We start from the raw sequence: 12,249 nt of genomic DNA on the forward strand, positions 1-12,249 counted from the left end.
ACTATGTCTTGCTTCTTCCTAGTATCTTATTTTTTCCAGAAAGTTCTTTTGTTTGGTGAAAGTTCTCCAAAAGGGGCAAAGATGAGGAGCTTATCTATAGTATAAAGTGAAAAAGGAATACGAGGTCTGTCCAGAAGGTATCTGGCCAAATACTATGAAAAATAGAGACATTTATTGAAGAAGATACAAGAAACATTGTACATAGGCCATATACTATGTAAAATAGAGACATTTATTGAAGAAGATACAAGAAACATTGTATATAGGGCTCAGTCCCCTTCAGAGTCATCATCTTGGGACCTCACATGGTTCTCCAATCACCATCAGCTACCCTATCATATTTTCCTGGATCTCATCAACGGTCTGAAATCTCTTTCCTTTCAAAGATGATTTTAGTTTTGGGAAAAATCAGAAGTCACAGGGCACCAAATCTGGGCTATAGAGGAGCTGAGTGACCTGGGTGATTTGATGTTTCACCAAAAAACTCTGCACAAGACATGATGCAGGAGCAGGCATGTTGTCGTGATGAAGCTGCCAGTCACTAGTCGCCCATAGATGTGGCCTTCTGAATCATCCAAATAATTTCCGCAGAGGAATGTTCAATCTTAACGCAAAACATGATGCAGGTTCATTGCTCTTCCCACTCAGTCATATTGAATGCCATGACCACACAGTACATATGCTCACTTAGGGTCTACTGCCCCCACAGACTAATACAGTGATGTCATCATTGTTCACTCATGCGCATTCCAGTCCACTGTCCCTGGCTGCCAGGTTACATCTGTGTTATGCAAACCATTTTCGTTATATTAACAATGGCTGGACTTTTTTCTGGACAGACCTCGTATTTCAAGGAAAGAGTGGTTTGATTTGAATTTCAGCAGGCTGGGGAAATCTGCTTAAAATGTGTCCCCTCTGCATTTGGAAGCTTCAGCCTCCCCTGTGCAAGTAGGACATGTTTTTCTTTTTCTTACTGAAAAACAAAGGCCAGACATAGCCAGATTTCTTGGTTCTGCCAGATCTATCTGAGCTGGCATTTAGCCATAGTGTATACCTGCATGAGTGCCTTGGGGTTATTCTTGTGCATAATGGTGGCACTTCTCATATTGAAAGGTAAATATGATAAGATAAAGAATGAGTGTTCACATGTGATTTTGTAAAATACCTGTGGTGATGGAGACATTGATTCCATCTACTGACACCTACCAAGCAGCTGCCGTGGCCCAGCACTGACTTAGCTCTAGTTACAGTGTGAACAGGCAGCATGGCCCCTGACCCATGGCGCTGACAACTCGGAGCAGGGAAGCAAAGTCTTCAAACAGACTCCTCGACAAGTCAACCCAGTTTATGGCTTTCACGGAGCAAAATGACAGGCAGGGTCAGCTGCGCCTAGCTTGATTCAGAAGGCTAGAAGCTGCTGCTCCCTCCACCAGTTATGTGGACTAAGTGGGTCACATGTACCCATGTTCTTCCTCTTTCGGAAAACCACTTTTGTCACCTTTTGGGATGACGTGGAGATGAACACAGTTATAAACGACTCATGGTTTTTCAGAGATGGAATATTCTGTTTGTTTCTTCTTGATTTGCTTTCCTTGTTATTCTAGCAGTCACTAAGACTTCCAGCAGAAGACAGGACAGTAAACTCAGGCCAAACATTATGGGCCCCAGGATGAAGGATGCAGGGTACACAAGGCTGACATTGAGAGGGAAGTGAGTTTAGGGGATGGTGAATGTCACTGTCCTCTGGTCCATAAAGTCACAGCTCTGAAATATGCTCATTCCTTTAAGAAAATGCTATATAAATGCATGACTACAATAGAAGAATCCTTGCTATTTACTGGAAGTGATCAGAATTTTCTGGCGACATCTTCGTGTTTAGGAAATAACAAGTTAATGTCTCAGAGGAGTCCAAGGTAGGCAGTTTGATTTGTCTTCTGAATGCTGATCTTTCACTTTTTTGGAGGTTTTATACAATTTTCCTTTCTTTACAGAATGAAGTTGGCCTACTGGAGTTCTTCCAAAATGTGATAAAAGAAACTAGGGCAGAGCCCAAAAAAGTGACTAGTTGGGTGCTCAACATTTTTCTGGGTTTTTTAAAGCAACAGAACCTTGCCGTCAGTGAGAGGTGAGTGGGGTCGGGATTTCTTCTTCCTTTGTAAATGAACTCTGTGTCCAGGAGCAGTTGAAATAGGGCAGGGCCAGTGTATTACTCTCCCTGTTCACCCTCAAGATCTCCTGACAAGAGGCAAGCATCCCCTGGGAATTCCAAATTCTAGAAATTCCATCACACCTGAAAATGCATTCATTTGTTCAAATCTCTGACTGTCCATACTGTCCTTTGTACTGTGCTGGGGCCTGTGTATGAGTAAGATAGGAGTTTACAAGTTTGAGGGGACTACAGACCTACAAGAAAACAGACAGTGGGAGACACCCAACAGCAGCAGAGTAGATGGAAGCTACACTCGCCTCCTCACAGGACCAAACTGAAACTACAACTAAAATACAGAGCAATCAACATGAATAACTAACTGAAGACTAGGTAAAGAGTAGTCTTATAACCAAGGATTTACAGGAAAAGCCACATCAAGATGATAGGAAGGGCAGAGATGGAAAAAGGGCTGGCCCCACTCCCACGAGCAGTGGCTGACATTCTGGAGGGATATCTCAACTGCAGAGGTTTCCCCTGAGGAGAGCGGGATCTCAACCCCAAGCCAGGCTCCACAGCCCAGAGTGCCAGAGCTAGGAAGAGGCACCCATATAACATCAGACTGAAAACTGGCAGGGATTCTGTCCACCAGGGAGAGACAGGAGTCTACTAGAGACACAGGTGCTCTCTTAAAGGGCAAGTGCACAAAATCTCAGTCACAGCCACTCGCCCTGGGCTCCAGCAAAGGGAGGGCTGAGCAGATCAGTTGTGTGAGGAGAGACTGGGGTTTGTGGCTCTGGAGAGAGAGCCAAAGGGATAGCCACCAGGATCCCTGTGCTTGAGTCCCTTACCCACACCACAAATGCCATCATTCTTGGGTGGAGCACTCCCTTCCATACAACATCAGCTGGGAGGAATGCATAGCCCCACCCCCTGGACACCCTGTTGCCCCACCCTGCAGAATTCACACCCTACTGGAGAGTCAGCTGCCTGAGCAGGGATGTAGAGGTCTGAGCAGACTCAGGGAACGTCAGTGACTGAATGGTATGGTTTTGGGACAGAGGCCATTTCCCCCCCACTTTCCTGTGAACCTTACTGGTGTCTTCTCCTCATGGGAGATCCACTAGCCCCACTCTCTGGGCTTCCGGTGGCCTCACCTCCTGACTTCCTGGTGGCTCTGCCCTGCTGAGATCTGGGCAGAATCAAGAAAAGACCAAATTATGTGGCTCTGGGGCAGGAGCTACTCCCCCAGCCTTCCCCCAAGCCTGACCGGCACCTCCCCGTCATGGGAGATTGATCCACTAGCTCCATCTTTTCCACCCCTGGCAGCCATGTCCTGCTGAGATCAGCTCCTGGCAGAATCTGGGAGAGACTGAGTTGTGTGGCTCTAGCACAGGGGCCATTTTTCCTTTGCATGCCCAACCGATGCAGAGACCTCCCTTCACTTGCCAAATCGTGGTCTCTTTGGACCTGATGATTCCCTGATACCCTGCCCCTCACAAAGGTGTGTAAACACCTAGCAGGTGGCAGCTAGACTTGGTATACCCTCAGTGGCCTCAGATCCAGCACTGGCACCAAGTTTGAACCTGCATCAATCTGGTGAACACCACTTGCCCATATCTGGTGACTCACTTAGAGCCTGTCTCATGCAACTTGAGTATGACCAGAGGCTCTTTCAGCAACTGAGCCTAACAGACAAGTGGAGGTGGATCTCAGGGTACCCTGGGACTCTTGCTGACCTGCGCCTGGGCCTGCTGCTGGTAAAAGCTGGTCTTGGTGTGCAGCTTGGTCCTTCCCGTACACATCCAGGCCCAGCAGAGACAGCCACAAACTGTAGATTGCTTTATGGATCTAAACAGGTTGCTCAGGACCAGTTACAGGCAGTGTCTGACATTGGGCTGCACCAGAGTCCCTCCCAAGAAGCCCCAGAACAAATACACCCAATGGTCAGCTTCAGGAGACATCAGAGTAGGAACCAATAAACTTCACAAGCAGCATATCCAAAGGGAGATCTCAGCAGGTACCAAACCTTGCTGAGGCAGATTCTGCTTTGTGTGGTCAACACCTGCACACAGCAGCTCATGCACCATAGTTGGGGTTGATCTTCACAGTCAGCCTGAGGGTCGACCCCTCACACGAACTGGCCAATAGCAATCAAGACTCAATTACTACAGGAAAGTGCTGCCCATAAGCCACACAAGGAACCAGAGCACCCTACTCAGGTGATCAAGGAGACTGGGCCCCATAGGACACCTACTACATTAAGGCCACCCTACCAAGACTGGGAGCAGCTCATGTAGCAGATCAACCTAATACATAAAAACAAGCACAAAGAGGCAGCCAAAGTGGAAGACAAACATGCCCCAAATGAAAGAACAGGAGAAATCTCCAGAATGATATGAAATCAAGCAATTTATCAGATACAGAGTTCAAAAAATGGTTGTAAGGATGCTCAGGGAATTTAGTGAGAACTAAAACAGCATGAGAAAGGACAGAGAAACCATAAAAAAAGACCAATCAGAAATGAAGAATACAATATCTGAAATGAAGAATACACTAGGAGGAATAAACAGTAGGTTGGATGAAGAAAAGGACTGCATCAGCGATTTGGAAGACAAGGTAGCAGAAAACACCCAATCCAAGCAGCAAAAAGAAAAAAGAACTTTAAAAAGTGAGAGTTTAAGGGGCCTTTGGGACAACATGAGGTGTAACAACATCTGCATCATAGGGGATACCAGAAGAAGAGAGAGCAAGGGGTTGAGAACCTATATGAAGAAATAATGACCAAAAATTTCCCTAGCCTAGTGAAGGAAAAAGACACACAAGCCCAGGGAGTGCAGAGAGTCCCAAATAAGATGAACTCAAAGAGACTCGCACCATGACACATCATAAACGGCCAAAGGTTTTAAGACAAAATTGTAAAAGTATAGGAGAAAAGCAGTTACCTACAAGGGAGCTTCCACGAGGCTGTCATCTGATTTCTCAACTGAAACATTTCAGGGAAAAAGGGCTTGACATGAAATACTCAAAATGATGAAAAGCAAGGACCTACAACCGAGACTACTTTACCAAGCAAGGCTATTATTTAATATTGAAGGAGAAAAGAAGAACTTTCCATACAAGAAAAAGCTAAAGGAGTTCATTAAATCAAAGCATTATTACAAGAAATGTTCAAGGATCTTCTTTAAGGAGAAGGCAGGGGGGACATGGTTAAAAGTTAATTGTAATAAATACATACTTATAAATAATCACTTTAAATGTAAATGGCTTAAATGCTATAGTCAAAAGACGTATGAAATACAGTAGCTGAATGGATAAGAAAACAAGACCCATATATATGCTGTCTGCAAGAGACCCACCTCAGAACAAAAGATACACAGCAGACTAAAAGTAAAGGGATGGAAAAAGATATTTCATGCAAATAGAAATGAAAAAGAAAAGGCCAGGGTAGCAGTACTTCATATGTGACAAAACAGACTTTAAAACAAAGGCTATAGTAAGACAAAAAAAGGATACTATATAATAATAAAGGGAGCAATCCAAAAAGAGGATATAACCTTAGTAAACACTTATGCACCCAACATAAATGGAGCACCTAAATATATAAAGCAAATCTTGATGAAAATTAAAGCCACAATGAGATATCACTTCACACCTGTCAGAATGACTGTCAGCAGTAAATCAACAAACAAGTGTTGGCGAGGATATGGAGAAAAGGGAACCCTCGTGCACTGTTGGTGGGAATGCAGACTGGTGCAGCCACTGCAGAAAGCAGTATGGAATTTCCTCAAAAAAACTAAAACTGGAACTGCCTTATCACCCAGTGATTCCAATTCTGAGGATTTATTTGCAGAAACCTGAAAACACTAATTAGAAGGGGTATATGCACCCCTAAGTTCATGGCAGCATTATTTATAATAGCCAGTCCACTCAGTGGATGAGTGGATAAAAAAGTGGTGGTACATTCACCCATGGAATATGACTCAGCCATAAAAAGAAGCAAATCTCACTTTTTGAGACAGCATGGATGATTATGCTGAGTGAAATAAGCCAGTCAGAGAAAGCCAAATACCAAATTATTTCACTTATAGGAAGTCTCTCCATAAGGTATCAGGCATGTAATATGAAAAATAGAGACCTTTATTGAAGAAGATGGTCAATAAAGGGTAATCGACAGCAGGACTAATGCGAGAGGAGCTGACAGAGAGCAGTCATCTCATATCAGCACCTCCTGCTTGGGCAGTGGGAGGAACAGAAAGGACTAAGTTGAGAAGGACAGGGTAAGGGGTACCACGTTCCTTTTTGGACATGCTGAGCTGGAGCTGCCAGTAGAACAGATAGCCCCCTCATGGGGATAACCAACAGGCAGCCCGACATGTGGATCTGCAGTTGGCAGGTACGTGGGAGGTAAAGATCTGGGCATTCGCATTTGTTCATTATTCAGCACATGTTAATTCAGACCGTGCTGTGTGAGGCCTGGGGAGAACCAGTCAATGTGACAGACGCCGTCTCTGCTTTCAGAGCTGACAGCCTAGAAGCTGGTGGTTACAGAGCAGCGGGTCAGGTGCTCTGAGAAAGAAAGGTAGCAGCAAGGCTAAGACCTGAGCACAGGGTGTGTAGGGTGCTCAGGTGAAATCTCTGGATAACAGTGTTCCAGGCATAAGGAGCAGCACGTGGAAAAATCTTCAGGCCAATCTGAACATGGCATCTCTGGGAATGCAAACACACAGGCAGGTGCAAGTGGAACGTGGGAGCAGATGAGACCTGTCAGAGGGTGGAGCGTGGGAAGGTGGCTGAGGAGGGGCCGGAGACTCCAGACTTTAACTGAGAAGTGTGGACTCATTTAGAACATGTTGGGTTGTGATGGGGCCTCTCCAGAGGTGCTTGAATTCCGTGAGCAGAGAGAATTCAACAAGCAGTGACAGTCTTGAGAAGAGAAGCGCCCCCTCCTCTACCAGACTGAGGGGAATAAAGCCCGGGGACCACAGAACGCAGCACGAGGCCAGGCGTGCACGTCCTTAGCAGGCAGGAAGTAGAGGAGGCACAGTCAAGGAGGAGGAAGAGACCCTGGAGGCCCAGGGCGAGGATTTTCACAAGGGGGTCTGATGTAGCCCATGCGGTGCAGCAGGATGGGGGAAAGCTGGACCTTCAGCAACACAGCGAGGGGAGGGGATTTTTTAACAGAACAGCTTTAGGTATAGGGTTAGAATCCAGACACCATGTGCTGACAAGGGTCAGTAGTAGCTACTGATGCCAGATCTTTATGGGCAAGAAATAAGGTACAAAACCATGCAGAAGCAACTGACCGCAAGATCACTTGGAGGCATTTTCAAGACAGAGCAGATCTCAGCAGTTGTAACGGTGTGGGGTTAAAGCCCCAGGAGAGGAGGCAGGCGTCCAGGTCCAGGGGGGTTCTGAGGAGTGGCGAGGGGTGGGATCGAGAGCGCGGCTGCAGGGGGTTGTCTGACGGAAGAGGAGGCGGGCGCCTGTGGAGGGTCTGGGTTCTGCATCAGCTGATGTTCTAATGAAGTGGAAGGTGAGGTATGCGCCCCGAGGAGACCAGCCGCCTCAGTCGGGGCGCTGGTCAGGGTGCTGTGACATTAGGGAGACGAAAGGGATATTGAGCAGCAGTGGCCCCCTGGATGTCCAGTCCCAGTGTCTTCCTCCAGGGGCTTCTTGCGTCCCACCTTACCAGAAGCGGGGTGGGGGGAGGGCGGCGCTGCGGGCCCAAAATGGGCTTGGGGATTGAGGTGGGCAGCACATTTCTCAAGCACAGCTTAGCCAGGTCACGGTTGTAGAGGTGTCTGTCCCCACAGTCCAAGCTGGAGATGGAGTTGTGACCCTAAAAGGGCTCTGGGCGAGGTGGGGAGATGTGAAATAGCCCACTCTCCCTGCCCTGTAGGTGCGCTGGCCTCGGGGCTGGGGACAGGCGCACAGAGCTTAGGCCTTCGGTGTCAGATTGCCCTTCAGGGGAGATGCGCTCACTGTCCAGAAACTCCTGTTATCTGACAGCAGCAAACTAGTTGCTGGTGCTTTGGCTGCCATTGTGCTCTGTATCTGACATTTATGTGCTCATCTGATAAGTGGCATCTGTCAGATCGAGTGAGACGGGGACTGGTCTTTGCCATCGCCTCACTTCAGGTTAGCCCTGGCATATCCGGAACTGGCACGTGCAGAAAACCAGATATCCCTGTTGGGGGCAAGGATCCCATGACACAAATACTACTGACCTCCTATGCGTCAAGCATCATGGGTATAAAAAGATGATGGAGAAATCCCAAGGGCTGTTAGGTCAGGGGAGATGTTTTATAGTGTGAAGTTATGACCTAACTAATGAGTTAAGGTCATTAGATGAAGGGCAAAGTATTTTTAATTATGTTATGTTCTCTTTCTGTCCCAACATCCCTTATACTGTCAACTCATATGGGAGTGGGGACTCTTTTTTTTTTTTGCATGCTCTAGAAACCTGGCCCAACCTTGATGCTGGTTAGGGTTCTATACAGTATACACTCTAATTGGCCATCGTGTTTTCTAGAATTGCAGAAAATCCCAGAAACCTGCATTTAAAAAACAAACAACAACAACAACAAAAAAACCTGATTCCATGTTGCTTGGCAGTGAGGGTGGGAGGTGGGGAGAGGGTCTCCGTTCCCTCCCCAGACCGCTGCCCCTCCTGTCGCCAAGAGTTTGTCGGCACGCTTCACAGATATTCCAGGCACCAGCTTAATAACAGCAGATACTCTCCAAACCTAATTTCCACTTGGAATGACCTTTGTCCTTACACAGTTTAGGACAAAGGGCACTTTAAAGATGATGTGTGCCTCGGTGCGTTAGCTGTCCTGAATGAACACCCCTAACGAGGTTTCACCGTACGTACCAGACCACAGCGGGCATACCTGCTTAACTTGCGCTTGATTAGTTTGAAACTCATCGAAAGTGGCAGGGGCCAAGCAGTGGTTTCCTTTTTATTATATAAGAGCTTACCAAGAAATTAATAGTGAACGATGGCAACTGAGACTTCAACAGAAGGCGTTTCCAAGTGGCATTGAGTGTTTTGGAAGCTTTCATTTACAGACACACTAATGTGCTATGTATAAGTTGTTCCTAGCTATTTAAAACCAGCCCCTAATGACCTCAGACAGACAGCGTTTCATTAGTCTAGTTGCTGTATGTGTTTGCAACTAGCAAAACCGTGTATTTTAAAAGAAATAATCTGTTAGTCAGTCTTGGCTTTTGATTCATCTAGGCACTCACTACCACTCCCCAGCTCCTACCCCTGAATGTGAATTAATGACATTTTATGTGTTTGTTTGATCCTTGGCCTTTATATCTCTGAAACTTGGTAAACAAATCATGGCCCACGAGCACAGATGAGGAACTCGGGGCCCTTCTGCGTGCCACAGGCTGCCGTGGGCCTGCAGGGAGAGCAGTCTCCAGAGAGGCCCGTGGGGGCGGCTAACGACGTGGTGGGCCGTCCTTGGGCTCCCGTAAACAAAAGCTCGCACAATGAAAAAGAATTTATATTTGCACGGAAACACTCAAAAAAGTGACCTTGTTAGCTGTTCTGTCTCATGTAGTTTTTAGGCTGATCTTTCCGTTGAAAATATGTAATTACTGGGTTTTTTCTTTCTGTGTCACGGTTCATGAATTTTGGAGCCACCTCCTTTCTTTGACTAATTAAACTGAGCAGTTGCTACAACTTCTGCCAAACAGCTGTTATTGTTGGGTGGTAAAACAAAGAAAAACACCACTCACAAAAATTTGTTACATCCTAAAATACAAAATAGATGGATAAAGTAGAACACAATTTGGCCTGTTGTTTTCATTGCTGGGTGGGGGTTTAATTATTTAAACCTATAAAATCAAGTGTTCCAGTCCTGAACTACTGTAAAGGGATGTGCTGACAGTGTGAAATGAAAATGTCTTCTCTCTCCTTTTGGGGGCTGCTAGTCCTGTCACGCCCTCTGCGCTGGCCGAGCTTCTCAACCTGCTGGACAGGAAAGCCATTTCTTCAGCCGCAGCCAAACAGGTATGTCCACACTTCCCAAAGCTTCTGGCTGCTCTGCTATCCAGTAAAAATTTTATGTCAAACGCAAATGCCATCACTAAGTGAATTTCATAATTGAAGTGCTAAATGCTTGTATATGCTATTTTTGTCCTGAAAGGTAGAAATGGCTTATTTAGCAAATGAAATAAAACCAGCATGAGCTGGGCAGGTGATTTGCTTCTCATCTTTGCTGACCTGAGGGAATAGTTCTTGTTTGGCTTTGCCTGGAATGTTTCCCAAACATTTGTTTATGTAAAAAGTCTGGGCCCTGAAGTTCCAGGGCTTCCAACTGCCTCCCAGCCTTCTAGTCCTCCCTCTTAGCAGGGGCTCATTTTTTCTTGTGTGGTTGCCCCTGAAAGTCAGTCTTTCAGCAACGAGGGTGAGGTCAGACAGCCTGCCTCACGTGAACTTGGAGAAAATTTTACACACGTACCCAGTGTGTGTGAAAAACAGCATCATCATCCAAGGTGGCCTGTGCTTCATCCCCACCTCCGCCTCACAGTCTTAGGGAGATGAACGATTCCTGGAATCCTGAAAACTCAGACAGATAAGGACCCAGAGGATAAAGAACACCAAGGCGGCCGCCTGATCTCAACCTCAGATGTCTGCATCTGTCAGTGCATCCACCAGAAACTTAATGCTATTTTAATGGTGCCTTTTGCATTTAATATTTATACACACCGACAGTAGTGGTAGATCACAAAGGGAGGCTTTGGAAAGTGGCTGCTTTTGGCTAATTGTGAGGCACCGTGCAGCACACGCCGGCTTCTTCACTGTGAAACTGGAGACGGGAACTAATAAAGGCTCTGTGTACCCACCACCAGGCGAGGCTGTCAACCACAGGGCCCTCGCCACACTTAGGAAAGGGTTTCAGCTGCCTGGGTGTCGGAAGAATACAAATGTTTATGACATTGCTCAGCAGTAGCAGAAAGATTGGATGGCCCAAGGGCAGGGCATATCTGTATGTATATAAAAGAACACATGAATTGCAGCATTCGAAATGAGGGGGAAAACATCTTCCCCTTTCCACTTATCTTGCCCTGCCAAAAAAAGAAAGAAAAAGAAAAGAAAAAAAAAACAGTGCAGTGCATATGATACCTTCAGTAGAAGAAATGGAAAATGCTGGAAGGTGCTGACAGCTGGGTTCCAAACAAATTTCCAGCGTGTCTGAGGGAGGTGAAGTGAACCCTGGCTTTTGCAAGGCAGCCAGAAGAAAACAAGAGTCTGATCGGAAAGGTGTCATTGGCGTGCTGCCTGAGGAAATCTCCCTTATTTATCACTGCCTTGGTAGTTTTGTGTTTTGTTTTTCTTTTTTGTTTTCTGAATTCTGGTGGGGGGGAAAAAAGGTATTTTTTAAAATAAAGAATCCATTCTTCAGTTGGTACATATGTATGGAAAGATGCCTGGAATAGTATTCATCTAATATTAATGGTAGTTATTTCAAGGTGGTAGAATTTGAAAATCTTTGTATCTGTCTGTATTAAACTTTTTTGATTACTATAGCTTTGTAGTATAGTTTGAAATCAGGGAATGTGATGCCTCCAGCTTTGTCCTTTTTTCTCAGGATTGCTTTGGCTGCTACAGTCTTCTAAGGGACCATTACAAATTTCAGGATTTTTTGTTGTTGTTGTTCTGTGAAAAATGCCATTGATATTTTGATAGGAATTGCATTGAATCTGTATATTCCTTGGGTAATATGAATGTTTTAACAACGTTAATTCTTCCAGTCCATGAACATGGAGTATGGTTCCATTTTTGTCTCTTCAGTTTCTTTCAGAATTGCCTTATAGTTTTCAGTGTATAGATCTTTCACATCCTTTGTTTATTTCTAGGTGTTTTATTCCTTTTGTTGCAATTGTAAATGGGATTGGTTTTCTTCATTTCTCTTTCTGATAGTTTGCTGTTAGTATATAGAAATGCAACAGATTTTGCATGTTGATTTTGTATCCTGCAACTTTACTGTATTTATTATTTCTTACAGTTTTTTGGTGGATCTTCTAAGGTCATCTTCATATAAATTCATGTTATCCACAAATAGTGATTGTTTTACTTCTTT

At 45.4% G+C, this 12,249-nt stretch overlaps 1 protein-coding gene across 2 annotated transcripts in view; it reads left to right on the plus strand.

The window, feature by feature from the left end:
• The window catches only part of GATB (glutamyl-tRNA amidotransferase subunit B), a 72,715-nt gene that overhangs the window by 51,188 nt on the left and 9,278 nt on the right, over positions 1-12,249 (plus strand). For both annotated transcript variants that reach the window (XM_054562517.1, XM_054562521.1), the window contains 2 exons: positions 1,992-2,125; positions 10,097-10,175. In XM_054562517.1, the coding sequence (XP_054418492.1) occupies positions 1,992-2,125; positions 10,097-10,175 (213 nt within the window). The remainder of the gene's footprint in view (positions 1-1,991; positions 2,126-10,096; positions 10,176-12,249) is intronic.

Source organism: Pteronotus mesoamericanus, unplaced genomic scaffold (genome assembly GCF_021234165.1).
Source record: "Pteronotus mesoamericanus isolate MK-2021 breed Mesoamerican mustached bat unplaced genomic scaffold, CSHL_Meso_final contig_163, whole genome shotgun sequence".
Classification (NCBI taxonomy): Eukaryota; Metazoa; Chordata; class Mammalia; order Chiroptera; family Mormoopidae; genus Pteronotus; species Pteronotus mesoamericanus.